General features: G+C 40.4%; 1 protein-coding gene across 1 annotated transcript in view; it reads right to left on the reverse strand.

Annotated features, from left to right (window-relative positions):
• The window catches only part of LOC114662989 (uncharacterized), a 63932-nt gene extending 49906 nt beyond the window's left edge, over positions 1–14026 (reverse strand). The window contains exons 1-3 of the mRNA XM_028816747.2: positions 13129–14026; positions 879–1889; positions 336–363 (exon numbers count right to left, since the gene is read on the reverse strand). Coding sequence (XP_028672580.2) covers positions 336–363; positions 879–1889; positions 13129–13570 — 1481 coding nt within the window. The 5' untranslated portion in view covers positions 13571–14026. The remainder of the gene's footprint in view (positions 1–335; positions 364–878; positions 1890–13128) is intronic.
• Positions 14027–14424: the final 398 nt, after the last annotated feature.

A 14424-nucleotide genomic window follows, 5' to 3' on the forward strand; every position in this document is an offset into this window, starting at 1 on the left:
CTGCGGCCCTCCAGAACTGGAGTTCGACACCCATGGCCTACAGGGACGAAGTGGAGCAGCTGACAACAACCTGCTCCTGAACACAATTCAGACCAAGGAGCTCATGGAAGACCTGTCCTGGGGTGTGAACACAGCAGAGCTGGCCAAGAAGGCTCAGCAGAGACTTTATTTCCTCAGGGTCCTCAGGAAAAATAACATCCCCCAAAAACTGCTGGTGTCCTCCTATCGCTGCTCTATCGAGAGTATCCTGTATTAACTGCCTCGGCGTGTGGTTTAGAGGAAGACACTTCAGCGGATCGTAAAGACAGCCCAGCAGATCATCGGCTGCACTTTACCTTCTCTGGATGAACTGCACGGCCCTCGCTGCATCAGGAAGGCAGAAAATATCTTAAAGGACTCCTCACACCCCACTCATGACATGTTCCAACTGTTGCCATCTGGCAAAAGATATAGGAGCGTCAAAACAAAGACTAATAGACTGAATGACAGTTTCTAACCTGTAGCTATTAGGGCACTGAATGCCACCTCCAATGCAGTAGTGCAATAGAGGACATCTTGTGCAATAGTGTTCATGTGCAATTAAGGTCTTACGTTGAATGTTTGTGTTCTACCTTATTTCTTCTTATCCTTTATCCTTTTTTAAATTATATTTTATTTATATTTTGACACCGCAGGGACTGCACCTAATTTCATTGTATTTGTTACAATGACAACAAAGATATTCTGATTCTGATATTTTTTAAATTAGGCATACAATGTCATAGCTGCCAGATGACTTTCGTCCCTGTCATTATAATTATGTTCCTCATCATACAATTTAAATAAATAAAGATTGGAATGGTGGGTGGGGGGTAATTTACCTTAAAATATTTAAGCACTTTTGTCACCAATTTTGCAGTAATAAAGACCACTGTGCACGTCAATGATGTGTTTTCCTCGCCCATGAATTCTCAGATGGGATTTGAGGTGGGCTGACTGGTTGAAGCTCTTCCCACACACAATGCACGGGTAGGGCCTCTCGCCGGTGTGAATCTTTCTGTGTGTTTTGAGGGCACCCGATCGACTGAAAGTCTTGCCGCACTCAGGGCAGCAGTAAGGTTTCTCTCCAGTGTGAATCCTCTGGTGACTTTTAAGGTGGGATGACTGTTTGAAAGACTTTCCGCACTGAACACACCTATATGGTTTCTCCCCAGTGTGAGTTCTTTCATGATTTTTAAAATACGCTAAACGCCTGAAGGTCTTTCCACATTGCGTGCAGTTGTACGCTTTCACCCCCGTGTGTGTCCTTTGATGTGACCTTAAATGTATTAAATAACCGAAGGCCCTCCCACATTCTGAACAAATAAAACGCTTTCCTCCTGCATGGAGTATCTGCTGTTCTGGCAAATGGGTGTTCTGTGTGAAACTCTCACTAGATCCAGTGCCCAGGTTGTGATGACTGTCACAATGTGGAATACAGTCCTCCTCATACATGTGCATCTCTTCTTGACTGCACTCCTCCTGGACTGTGAAATTACTGCCCTCCATCTCAATTTCACCAGGTCTGTCAATAGCCAAGTGACTCTGGTCAGGAGACTCTACAGAAGGTGTTTCTGTTTGAACATGCAGATGGTTCTCCATCTCAGATTGCTGCTCCTCTTTAACTGGGACAGATCCACAAACCTGGATCTCTTCCTTAACGTGATATACAATCGGTTCACTGCTGGTCCTTAAGAAACGAGAATCGTTCACTTTCACGTCCTCTCCTTCACTATCGCTGAATATCTGTTTAGAAATATCTTCAGAAGAAGGAGAAAGGTTTGGAGGTTTCTGGAGAGTTGCATCTAAGTCCTGGTTACAATTCTGAACTTCCACTGGCACAATTTCTGGAAGCATAGATTTCTCTATAACTGTATAAAAAATAAAAATGTAGTTAGAATATCAGGGAAAAAAAAAAAAATCTGTGCATTACAAAACGTTTCTTCACTACAAGACCAAATGACAGCTAATACAAGTTTACCTATTCCTTACAATCACAATTATTGCAGTTGAAAAGTATGTGAATTACTTGTTTCACATAAGAAAGTTAAAAATTAGTTCCCAAATTGACTTTTACACAGTAAGAGCCATTCATGGAGACAAGTTAGTGCACAAGGGTAGCTGGTTAATGTTGTAGACGTTGATTTCTTTATTTTTTTAACCCTATCGTTGCTCTCAAAAATAGCAAATGTTAAATTTTGCTTTCATAAATTTTGGATTTGTTCATTACTAGTCTATTAACGTGACCAACGCTACTCACGACATAAATTTCACCTTCAAATTTTGCGATATAAAATACAGCCTTGCATCACGTATTATGTGACTTTTGCACATGGCTGAAACGAAGCACAAAGACAAACTAAAATGATTGGTTAATTTCAGCGGGTTTCACTCCTTCTGCCCAAAACAATCTCACTATGGCAAACTGTTCAAAAATAGGAAAGGTGATGTATAAATAAAATGTAACCGTATTATTAACAACAACGGTGCAGTCCCTCAGCAGAGTGCTCGTGTTCATTTGAGTAGCAGCACTGTGCGTTAGTGATGGGTCGCTCGATATTGAGGTTTCGACACTGTGTCGAGCTTTCGAAGTGCTGCTTCGAGGCTTTCTTCAAATGCGCCCGTCACATGATTTTGAGGCATGCTAGCGTAATGACGTCATTGATATCTGCGCAGTCAGCAGTCGATTTGGTCACTCACTGGTCTGCTAAAGTGCTTTGGCTCAAAGCGTAAAAGCAGTTGTCCGTGCTACAGCGATAAGGTGCGCTAACCCGAGTTCAAATCCTAATGGGGTTCGCATATGGTGAAATAAGGATTTTGTATGAAACAGTTAAGTAGTAATATTACGGGACTCGCGAGTAGTAATGAATAATATATGACACTGAGAAATTATAATTCCTAATAACGGGAACAAGTAAAAACTACGACTTCCTAAAATGGACACTGTAAATGTATAGGCGTTTCAATAAATAATTTAGGAGACTTGTGTGTGCATTTCAATATCGATTTAAGAACTAGGCAGGCCACCTGTTGTACTATAAACGGTAGCTCAAGCAGCACTTAACAGTAAATAGTCTAACAGGACAATGACTGACTGAAACGAAGATGCTGCGCTGCTACAATAAAGGGTCACACTGTCATTCTGCATGTTTAGAAGGCGCTGAATGGCTGAAACTGTTTATAGCCAATTGTCCCAAGTTGAAAGTGCCGTATAGCGATCAGAAACGAAAAGACACATTTAGGCATGCTGCACAGTAGTTTGTTTTTCTACAACACAAATTCAGTACGACACCAGGGTCTCCAAACACACAAATATGAAGCTTATTACATTTTACAGTGAAACTCTTTACATACATGATATAATTAGGGACGTGTGCCCCCTGCACGACTACGGCGGCCCAACCTTCCCTCAATAGGTCGATTAGCTCGCTATCTGTCCAAGCTGAAAATATTGTTAAATGGAGGAATTGAAAAAAAAAAAAAAAAAAAAAAGAGGAGGAGGATCAATGACACGAACCCCTGGTGTTGTTACTGAGAGACAGTTGCAATACCATTGAGCCACCTAATGGGGATAATTAACGAGCTTCGCACAACTGAACTACTACTACTGTTCTTACTGCGGCGGATGTAGAAAAATGTTGTTTGACATATACACGTTAAAATGGTTTAATTGACACGAGAGTATCATTGTTGTATTCTCCTAATGAAGACGAAAAAATTATATTTATAGATGTATACTATATGATGTACAGTTTTGAACAAAATTAAGCGTTCCATAAAAAGGTTGCACGATTTACCTAATCTTTATATATATATATATATACGAGCTGTATATACCCGGCGTTGCCCGGGGCAGAAGTAACCTAATCGGTCAAACACTTACATATATACCAAAGTAAACCTAATCGGTTAAACAGCTTCATATATACAGAAGCGAACCTAATTGGTACACACATATATATATATATATATATACACATATATATATATATATATATATACACATATATATATATATATATATATATATATATACACATATATATATATATATATATATATATACACATATCATGATAGGGCTTCGAAGCCTTGAGCAGACATGGTCACTGGTTACTGAATCTTTGTGAAGCCTTAGCACACTCAAAGGCATTGACCTCTATATTTTGAGAGTCTATCTGACACTTAACTCTCTAGTTATATTTTGTAATTCATATTGTCATTACACACTTCAGTTGATGTAGTTAAACTACAATTCAGGTAGTTGCTGAGAATTAATTATTTTTCTTGTGGATTGCTGTGATTTCCTTTGTCTGATACATAGTGTCCAAAGATATATTGTCATATATCAACTTTATATATATATATACAGTGGAACCTCGAGATACGATCACCTCTGTAGACGAGAAATTCAAGATATGAGGAAAGTATGAGCGAAAAATTCAGATCTAAATACGAGCATTGGCTCGCATAACGAGCCACGAGACAGGCTGTGGATATAGCACGCGGCTTAGCGAGGGGGCGTGGTAGCAGTAGCGAGCCGCAGGGCGATCTGCGGTGTCTGCATTTCTCACCTAAGTGCACAGGTGGGAAACTGCCCACATACATGATCGTTCCTGTGGCTGATGGACTGCAGCTGCCATGTACTCCACGCATATATAGAGAAGCGCGAGCCGGTTAAGGGGGAGAAGAAGTAAAAGAAAAGAGAGGAGAGAGAACGGAGGTGGCAGGAGGAGGCAGGAAGCAGCAGCAGCAGCAGCAGCAGCAGGAAGTCGGTGTGGGAGAGCGAGTGAGTGCAGGCTCGCGTGTAGCTGAACAGGCGAGCCAAACAGCTGAAGCAGGATGGTGTAGAGAAGGTCAGCTGCATCAAGAGTGTCTCGCCTGTTGCAGAGCCCACACGGGAGAAGCAGGTGAGATGCTGACGCTAACAGAGAATAAGCACCGGGGATTGTCATCTGTTTTTTAAAGACTGCTTCCTGTTGACGTTTTAACGTCGTGTTAAAAGATTGTTATTCTTGTGTATTTTAAACCTCCACTTCACAACTGTTTTAAGGATTATTTATTTAAAGATTTATTGAATGCTCTACTGCACTTTGGACACCTGTTTTGATTCTTTTAATAATCAGTTATATTATTTACCAGTGTTATTTATTAAAGGTAGACTACAGTATATATTATTTCAGTGTTATTTGTTAGGAAAATTGATTTTTATGTTAATATTTTTGGGGTGCGGAACGGATTAACTGGATTTCCATTATTTTCAATGGGGAAGTTTGTTCTAGATACGAGAAATTCGCTATACAAGCTCAGTGCTGGAACGAATTAAACTCGTATCTAGAGATTCCACTGTATGTATGTATATATATATATATATCTATAATAATAAAAGGCAAAGCCCTCACTGACTGACTGACTGACTCACTGACTCACTCATCACTAATTCTCCAACTTCCCGTGTAGGTGGAAGGCTGAAATTTGGCAGGCTCATTCCTTACAGCTTACTTACAAAAGTTAGGCAGTTTTCATTTCAAAATTATACGCGTAATGGTCATAACTGGAACCTCTTTTATGTCCATATACTGTAATGGTAGGCAGCAAGATGGCCGTAGGAGACTGAGTTGTGTGTCGCGTCATCACGCCTCCCACGTAATCACGTGAACTGACTGTGAACTCAGTACGTAGAAAAGAAGGAGGAGCCCCAAAGAGCACAGAAGAAAACATTCATTACACAATTGACAAGGCAGCGAAACAATAAGAAGCAAGTGAGTGACGCATACACATATATATATACATATATATACACATATATATATATATATACATATATATACACATATATACATATATATATATATATATATATATATATATATATATACATATATATATATACATATATATATATACATATACACATATATATATATATATATATATATATATATATATATACATATACACATATATATATATATATATACATATATATATATATACATATATATATATATAGCTGATTACCCAGTGGATTCGCTGACTGAGTGCAAGAGAAAAAAATAAAATGTATGTATAAAATAAGTTTAATTGCCAAATTTATTTTTCCACAAATAAAGAGCACTTACAATAACATAGAAATCAATATAAACAACATTAACATCATTATCATTTGAGAATATGAAGTAATATATAAGAAGCACATTGCATATAAATATAAATTATTAAACAGTAAAATGTTCTTCTATAAAACACTACTGTGGCTATTCGTTTGTCTGTCCAGGATTTTAAATGAGCTGTAGCTCGCAAACCGTTTCACCTATTGACTTGAAATTTGGTACACAGATACTACGTCACGTCTACTATTCGCTTTCCCACACATATGAATACATATATATATATATATATATATATATATACACATACATATACACACACATACACATATATACATATACATACATAGTGCGTTGCAACACGGGCTGCGATTGTTACATGGGAGGGAGAGGACAAATCACAGCTTCCCGCTTTCTAATCGGGCTTGTGATTGCTGCTTTGACGGATGCCCAGATCCCACAGTATTTCCCCTTAGGAGAGGCGTTAGGCAAGTGTAATTGAATAGCGGTGCTGCAAGTTATTACTCTTTTTATCTTTATTTTATTTTATTGTAGAATCAACTCACAGCTGCGCGCACCAGTGCGTGCGTGGCGGATGCGTACGGCTGACGTTTTCATTGTCTACCACCTTCGCTAATCATTCTTGAGGCAGATTGAAGAGTTAAGTGCCAGCTTAACTGAAAAATTAAAGAAAACATACTAAGTTTTAAAAAAAATCAGTTTTAACGGGTAAAGATGCCGACGAAAGAAGAGAAGCAGCGGGACGCTAGGGTCAAGAGCTGCTCATTAAGCAGCAAGCTCATCAACCTCTGAGCAAACGAATGGTAAACGTACAGAGAAAGAGGATAAATACTATGAATGGTCATGTCAAGTGTATTCACTCCACGTTATCGTGCAGTGCGCTGTTACTGGTATTTTGATAAAAGAATCTGAATAACATATAAGAAGCGTATAAATTATTAAACAGTAAAACATTAACATTTAAGAAGTAAAGATACATTGAGTACTACTGTAGTGCTTTCGGGTATAGTACATTTTTTGTTTGCCCATTACATGCATAAATGTATACATTTTTTGGTGTACCTACCCAAGAACACGCGACATGACCCGGCAGTTAAAAATTTATCGCTCCAGCAATTTTAACTCTGTTACAAAGTCATCTAATATGGTATTGCAAACGGCAGCGGGAGCGTTTCTATAAACTCAATTTAAACTTACTGTTTACACCGTGCTTTGAAGATGCATAGTATGCGACACGTGTTTCGCCGTAATTGTGGGCTCATCAGGAGTACACAGTCACTGCACTCCCTTACGGGAATCGATCCTCGGACGTAGAGGCGAAGCCCCTAACGTTGTGCCACGGCGTGAGGTTCGTTCATTTGACAGCATATAGATCGGGGTAATTACATTGCAGGCATTCGTAGTCTGATTCACAATCTGATTGTATGGGTGGTTACCTACCAGGTAACGCTTGTGGTTGGTGAGCAAGTCGGCTAACTTCTGTCACGGTGCCCTCTTTCAGTTGCGAGAAGCAGATCATACAATGGTTGAAATAGTTTAATATATATAGCAAAATCACCGCGCTTCGCAGGGGCGAATATGTTATTGCAAACGGCAGCGTTTCTATAAACTTAAAGTTACGGTTTATACCGTGCCTTGTTTCATATTCTTTTCCTACCTTATCAATTGTGTAATGTGTTTTTTGAACAGGTTTGATTCATGGAAGAGATCACTCCTGCTGCGTTCAGTCACTTCACGTGAGCCACTGTCTTGTGTGATGTTGCGATGTCCACGGGTTTATTTAATGTTAGCTAAGACCCGGCAGTTAAAAGTTTCTCGCTACAGCAATTTTAACTCTGTTACAAAGTGATGCAAACTCTCGTTTATACCTCGTGTCTTCTCATTAAACTTGTATCTCGCGAATATGGCATTGCAAACGGCAGCGGGAGCGTTTCTATAAAGTTAAGGTTACGGTTTACACCGTGCTTTTTTATACCTCGTGTCTTCTCATTAAACTTGTATCTCGCGAATATGGTATTGCAAACGGCAGCGGGAGCGGTTCTATAAAGTTAATTTAGACTTACGGTTTACACCGTGCTTTTTTATACCTCGTGTCTTATGAAGATGCTTGTATGCGTCACTCACTCGCTTCTTATTGTTTCGCTGCCTTGTCAATTGTGTAATGAATGTTTTCTTCTGTGCTCTTTGGGGCTCCTCCTTCTTTTCTACGTACTGAGTTCACAGTCAGTTCACGTGATTACGTGGGAGGCGTGATGACGCGACACACAACTCAGTCTCCTACGGCCATCTTGCTGCCTACCATTACAGTATATGGACATAAAAGAGGTTCCAGTTATGACCATTACGCGTATAATTTTGAAATGAAAACTGCCTAACTTTTGTAAGTAAGCTGTAAGGAATGAGCCTGCCAAATTTCAGCCTTCCACCTACACGGGAAGTTGGAGAATTAGTGATGAGTGAGTCAGTGAGTCAGTCAGTCAGTCAGTGAGGGCTTTGCCTTTTATTATTATAGATATATATATATATATACATACATACAGTGGAATCTCTAGATACGAGTTTAATTCGTTCCAGCACTGAGCTTGTATAGCGAATTTCTCGTATCTAGAACAAACTTCCCCATTGAAAATAATGGAAATCCAGTTAATCCGTTCCGCACCCCAAAAATATTAACATAAAAATCAATTTTCCTAACAAATAACACTGAAATAATATATACTGTAGTCTACCTTTAATAAATAACACTGGTAAATAATATAACTGATTATTAAAAGAATCAAAACAGGTGTCCAAAGTGCAGTAGAGCATTCAATAAATCTTTAAATAAATAATCCTTAAAACAGTTGTGAAGTGGAGGTTTAAAATACACAAGAATAACAATCTTTTAACACGACGTTAAAACGTCAACAGGAAGCAGTCTTTAAAAAACAGATGACAATCCCCGGTGCTTATTCTCTGTTAGCGTCAGCATCTCACCTGCTTCTCCCGTGTGGGCTCTGCAACAGGCGAGACACTCTTGATGCAGCTGACCTTCTCTACACCATCCTGCTTCAGCTGTTTGGCTCGCCTGTTCAGCTACACGCGAGCCTGCACTCACTCGCTCTCCCACACCGACTTCCTGCTGCTGCTGCTGCTGCTTCCTGCCTCCTCCTGCCACCTCCGTTCTCTCTCCTCTCTTTTCTTTTACTTCTTCTCCCCCTTAACCGGCTCGCGCTTCTCTATATATGCGTGGAGTACATGGCAGCTGCAGTCCATCAGCCACAGGAACGATCATGTATGTGGGCAGTTTCCCACCTGTGCACTTAGGTGAGAAATGCAGACACCGCAGATCGCCCTGCGGCTCGCTACTGCTACCACGCCCCCTCGCTAAGCCGCGTGCTATATCCACAGCCTGTCTCGTGGCTCGTTATGCGAGCCAATGCTCGTATTTAGATCTGAATTTTTCGCTCATACTTTCCTCATATCTTGAATTTCTCGTCTACAGAGGTGATCGTATCTCGAGGTTCCACTGTATATATATATATAAAGTTGATATATGACAATATATCTTTGGACACTATGTATCAGACAAAGGAAATCACAGCAATCCACAAGAAAAATAATTAATTCTCAGCAACTACCTGAATTGTAGTTTAACTACATCAACTGAAGTGTGTAATGACAATATGAATTACAAAATATAACTAGAGAGTTAAGTGTCAGATAGACTCTCAAAATATAGAGGTCAATGCCTTTGAGTGTGCTAAGGCTTCACAAAGATTCAGTAACCAGTGACCATGTCTGCTCAAGGCTTCGAAGCCCTATCATGATCCAATCTCAGTACTACGCATGTCTGAGGCTTTGAAGTCCCATCATGATGCAATCTCAGTACTACGCATGTCTGCTCGAGGCTTCGAAGCCTCTGTTAACCCAGTGCGCGTGCTCAAGGCATCGAAGCCTCGTCATACTGCAATCTCAGTACTACACATGTCTGCTCGAGGCTTAGAAGCCCCTTCATGATGCAATCTCAGTACGCATGTCTGCTCAGTGCTTCTAACCAAGCTTGACGATTCCAGCGTGCATGTCTGCTTAGTGCTTCGAATCATTCGAGCTCCCGTTTGAAGTACATATGGCATAAACAGAGTTTAAAAACTCGACAGAATTCCCATTGAAATGAATGTTTGTGGATGATCCATACATGTTAAATGATTGTGCCCGATAATACTTTGTGGCAAAAAATTATAAATTATAAAACATACAAATGCCGACTTGTAGAATGCATAATGCTGCAAAGAAGAGCTTTAGTAATATGGGTGACGACACATCTCTCACTATAATACTCTCATAAATATCCATTCTTCGCCTCATGCAACGTTTTCATGCAACACTGAACGTATGTCATATAGTATACATCTATATATAATTGTTTTTGTCTTCATTACATACATACATACATAAAAAAACATACATTATATACATCCACCCTGCTGAAAACAGTAGTGGTGCAGCGGTAGCGTTGCCGCTCCATAATAAGGCCTGCGTGGGTTCGGGTCCCACATCCACCCATTGTGAATTGAGACCCAAAAGAGTGTTTTTCTTTTTTTTTCCCCATTTAACAGCAAATTCCACCGTGGACTGAGAGCGAGCAAGGCGAGAACACTAGTAAAGATCTATCAAATGGAAATGGGCATCTTGTTTTATGTATATAACAAAAAAAAAATATTTGAGTGACGATTTCAACTGTTATTGTAGTTGTTGATGGCGGGTTTAGCGGTTTAAATATTAAATTAATAAGGTGCAATGTGTTCTTACTTTGAGTGTTGGGGGGGGGGGAGCTACACAGTAAATGTGTTAGTAACTGGGATTGCGCCTCTATAACTGGAAGATTGCTTAGGAATGATACAGACTGGACAACTATATGTTTTAGGAAATGTTTTATTATTGCACAGTGCTGTGACTAAGACAAATTTTTACTGATTGCCTGTCCGGACCTTGAAGATGTGTTCACGAGGGAGGGATGCTGCTGTTGAAAGCAAATGCTTTTTCAACAGCAGGTCCAGATGTGTTTATCCCGGTGCTTTTTGTTGCCTCAGCACTCAAGAGAATCTTTAATGCCGACCTTGATCCATGCACTGCTCACCTTGGAGTGTCCCGTGTGTGTCTGTGTGTCGGTGACTGATCTGCGCTGTGTCTCTCAGACTCTCTGATGTGCTCCGGATTGACACCTTTGAATGTTTGGTGCAGCAGAGCAAATTTAACCTGATCTACCACAGTGGGTTTGTTATCACCGTATTCAATGGAGGGGTTCATGAACGTCAAATGGCGATGAATAGAAGATGAATTAATGTAAATACATGAGCTACCTTACGCAATTAGTCATCGCATTTTGATAGCGATTCTAAGTGGGGATGATTCCCGAACAGATCTCTTATGCGATCCTTCCACAGTATCTCTCAAAATTATTTAGTTCAAATTGGTTATAAACATTTCACTCGAGATTATTTTTTTAATTATTAGTAATTATTAATGAGTCTTTAATTCGGATCGAACTCGAGCTAGCACTGCGCTCAGAATTTGAAAAGCAACCACCTTAGTTAATTGAGCCACTGACGGCGTCTTTTCTTCGTAGCGAACTCGTTACTTTTGAGCTCCAAAAAATATTGTAAAGTATTAAAAAATTAAATATTTTAATACTTGATCGAATAACAACTGTGATTTAAGGATTTCACCTTTTCTTTCTCAAATGTGCTTACCTAGATCATGGTAAAGTACAGGGATAAACCTTTATTTTCTGTCTACTCCGTTTTAATCAAGTCAGACCAAAGAAAAAATGTAAGGCTATTAAATGTGATCTCAAGAAAAGATGAGGGTTAATTATAATACTAATAACAGGAGCGATTATAATGATACAGTCCTAAGTAAATACTAATTGAAAGAGCCGGGAATCCATGAGTAAGGCGTCTTATTTTGTTTAACTCTTGCTATCGTATAGTGCATTCTGCCTGTCAGCGTTAGTTATATTTATATTTTTTAGACATCAGACACTAGAAGCTGCTGACGAATCCTTCTCTTCGTTGTCTGTCTGTAGCAGCGAAAAAGTAAAAGCAATAAGAGTTTTAACAGACGTCATTGAAAAGGATCATAAGTTTGTGTAACGTTAATGAAAATGGCCAGGAGGTGTCCCTAGAGAGTGAGTGTCAGTTGCTTCGAAGCTTCGATACGATTTCCGACACAATTGCTTCAAACATGTTGATGCATTGGGCGGCACGGTGGCACAGTGGGTAGCGCTGCTGCCTCGCAGTTGGGAGATCTGGGGACCTGGGTTCGCTTCCCGGGTCCTCCCTGTGTGGAGTTTGCATGTTCTCCCCGTGTCTGCGTGGGTTTCCTCCGGGCGCTCCGGTTTCCTCCCACAGTCCAAAGACATGCAGGTTAGGTGGATTGGCGATTCTAAATTGGCCCTAGTGTGTGCTTGGTGTGTGGGTGTGTTTGTGTGTGTCCTGTGGTGGGTTGGCACCCTGCCCTGGATTGGTTCCTGCCTTGTGCCCTGTGTTGGCTGGGATTGGCTCCAGCAGACCCCCGTGACCCTGTGTTCGGATTCAGCAGGTTGGAAAATGGATGGATGGATGGATGTTGATGCATCGTGAGGCTTCACTCCACCCATCACTACGTTGCGTGTTCGAACTACCCATAAACCATCGCGAACGCGCAGTATTCCCATAAACCACCGCGAACACACAGTATTGTGCCAGCTTTTATCCGTTTACATTTTTAATTGCTTTTACTATTTGATTTACCCTTGTTATTTATTTTGCTGTGTTGTGGAATTCTGTACAAATTACCCTTTGGAATAATGCCTATTCTTTTTTAACATTAAATTAAATTTATCAAAAGCAAACAATACTTATTTTTACAAAAACTAAGATCAAATCAAGTGTTATTCCAAAACAAAAAGAATAGGCGCATCTTGTACTGCATAATCCGTAAAATGTTCCAAGCTTACCCACAATTGCCGTGCCACAGTTGGTCACAGAAGCACTCCATCCAGGCATCGACTGCGGTAAATCCCGGTAGCTTTTAGGAAGTGAGGGACAGCCGGCTGTAGCTGGTAGTCCGCATTGGATGTCGTCTGACTCTACGGGCCGAACCAAGCCGTGCATTGAATTCGTCGCCTTACCGCCTGCTGTTTGTCCGCCTGTTACGGACCTCGCGAAGTTAAAGTCAGCGGTGCGCCGGTTTTTCCGCATGGACTTCACTTCACTCCTGGACACGTGCAACTGAAGCTTCAGACTTGCGATTTCCATGTCCTTTCCGGACATTTCCAACAGAATGTCTGCAAATCTGCTGTCTACAGAATTCGTGAAGGTTAATAATGCAGCATCCAGTGACGCTTTTAAAGAAGCGAAGTGCTCTTGTAAGATGCTGCAGGAAAGTCTGCGCTCCATGTCAAAAGTCACGAACTCCCCGTTTATGGAATACTCGACCGATTCAAATATCCAAAGTTTGCTGGAGGCTCACCAGTGCTGCTAGGATGAAATACGCGTCACATCGAATTCAATAAAAAATAACTCACGGTTGTCGTAAAAAGAAATTAGACGCAAAATTGTGCAGTGGCACTAGTTTTTTTTATTCTTTTTCGGTCCTATACTTAATCTTGCTGATGGTACAGCTACCTTGTCATTACCCGATCTGCGTGCCTTGCAAGCGCAGACGTATTGAAAGCCTAACATGCCGTAAAGTGTTCACGCATGCGTTAAACAGATTGGGCAGCACCGTAAAGTGTGTGATGGCGTAGCCTTTCAATACGCAAGCGCACGCAGATCGAGACCGCAACGGGAACCAGGTAGTGATACACACCGCATGTGCTTAATGAAAAAAAACATTAAAAAAATAAAACAAAAAAATCCACTTTACGGCACGGCCCGATCGGAACTGTGCATGCAGTACAACCTGACATTACGGTATATTCATTTTAGTTCCACATTAGTTGACCATAATGAAAATAATCATCCTGTAAAATAAACGAAGAAGCCTTTGTGGCGTAACGTTGATGTCCAAAGTTCGATCGCCGTAAGAGGACGCTTAGGTGTGCACACCTGATTAGCCCCAAAACACATGCTCTGCACTCTTTGTATTATTTGGCAGGTACTGTACTGTCTGTGTACGTGTATACAGTGCATCCAGAAAGTATTCACAGTGCTTCATCACTTTTTCCACATTTTGTTATGTTACAGCCTTATTCCAAAATGGATTAAATTCATTTTTTCCTCAGAATTCTGCACACAACACCCCATAATGA

The sequence above is a fragment of the Erpetoichthys calabaricus genome, chromosome 12, assembly GCF_900747795.2.
Source record: "Erpetoichthys calabaricus chromosome 12, fErpCal1.3, whole genome shotgun sequence".
Taxonomy (NCBI): Eukaryota; Metazoa; Chordata; class Cladistia; order Polypteriformes; family Polypteridae; genus Erpetoichthys; species Erpetoichthys calabaricus.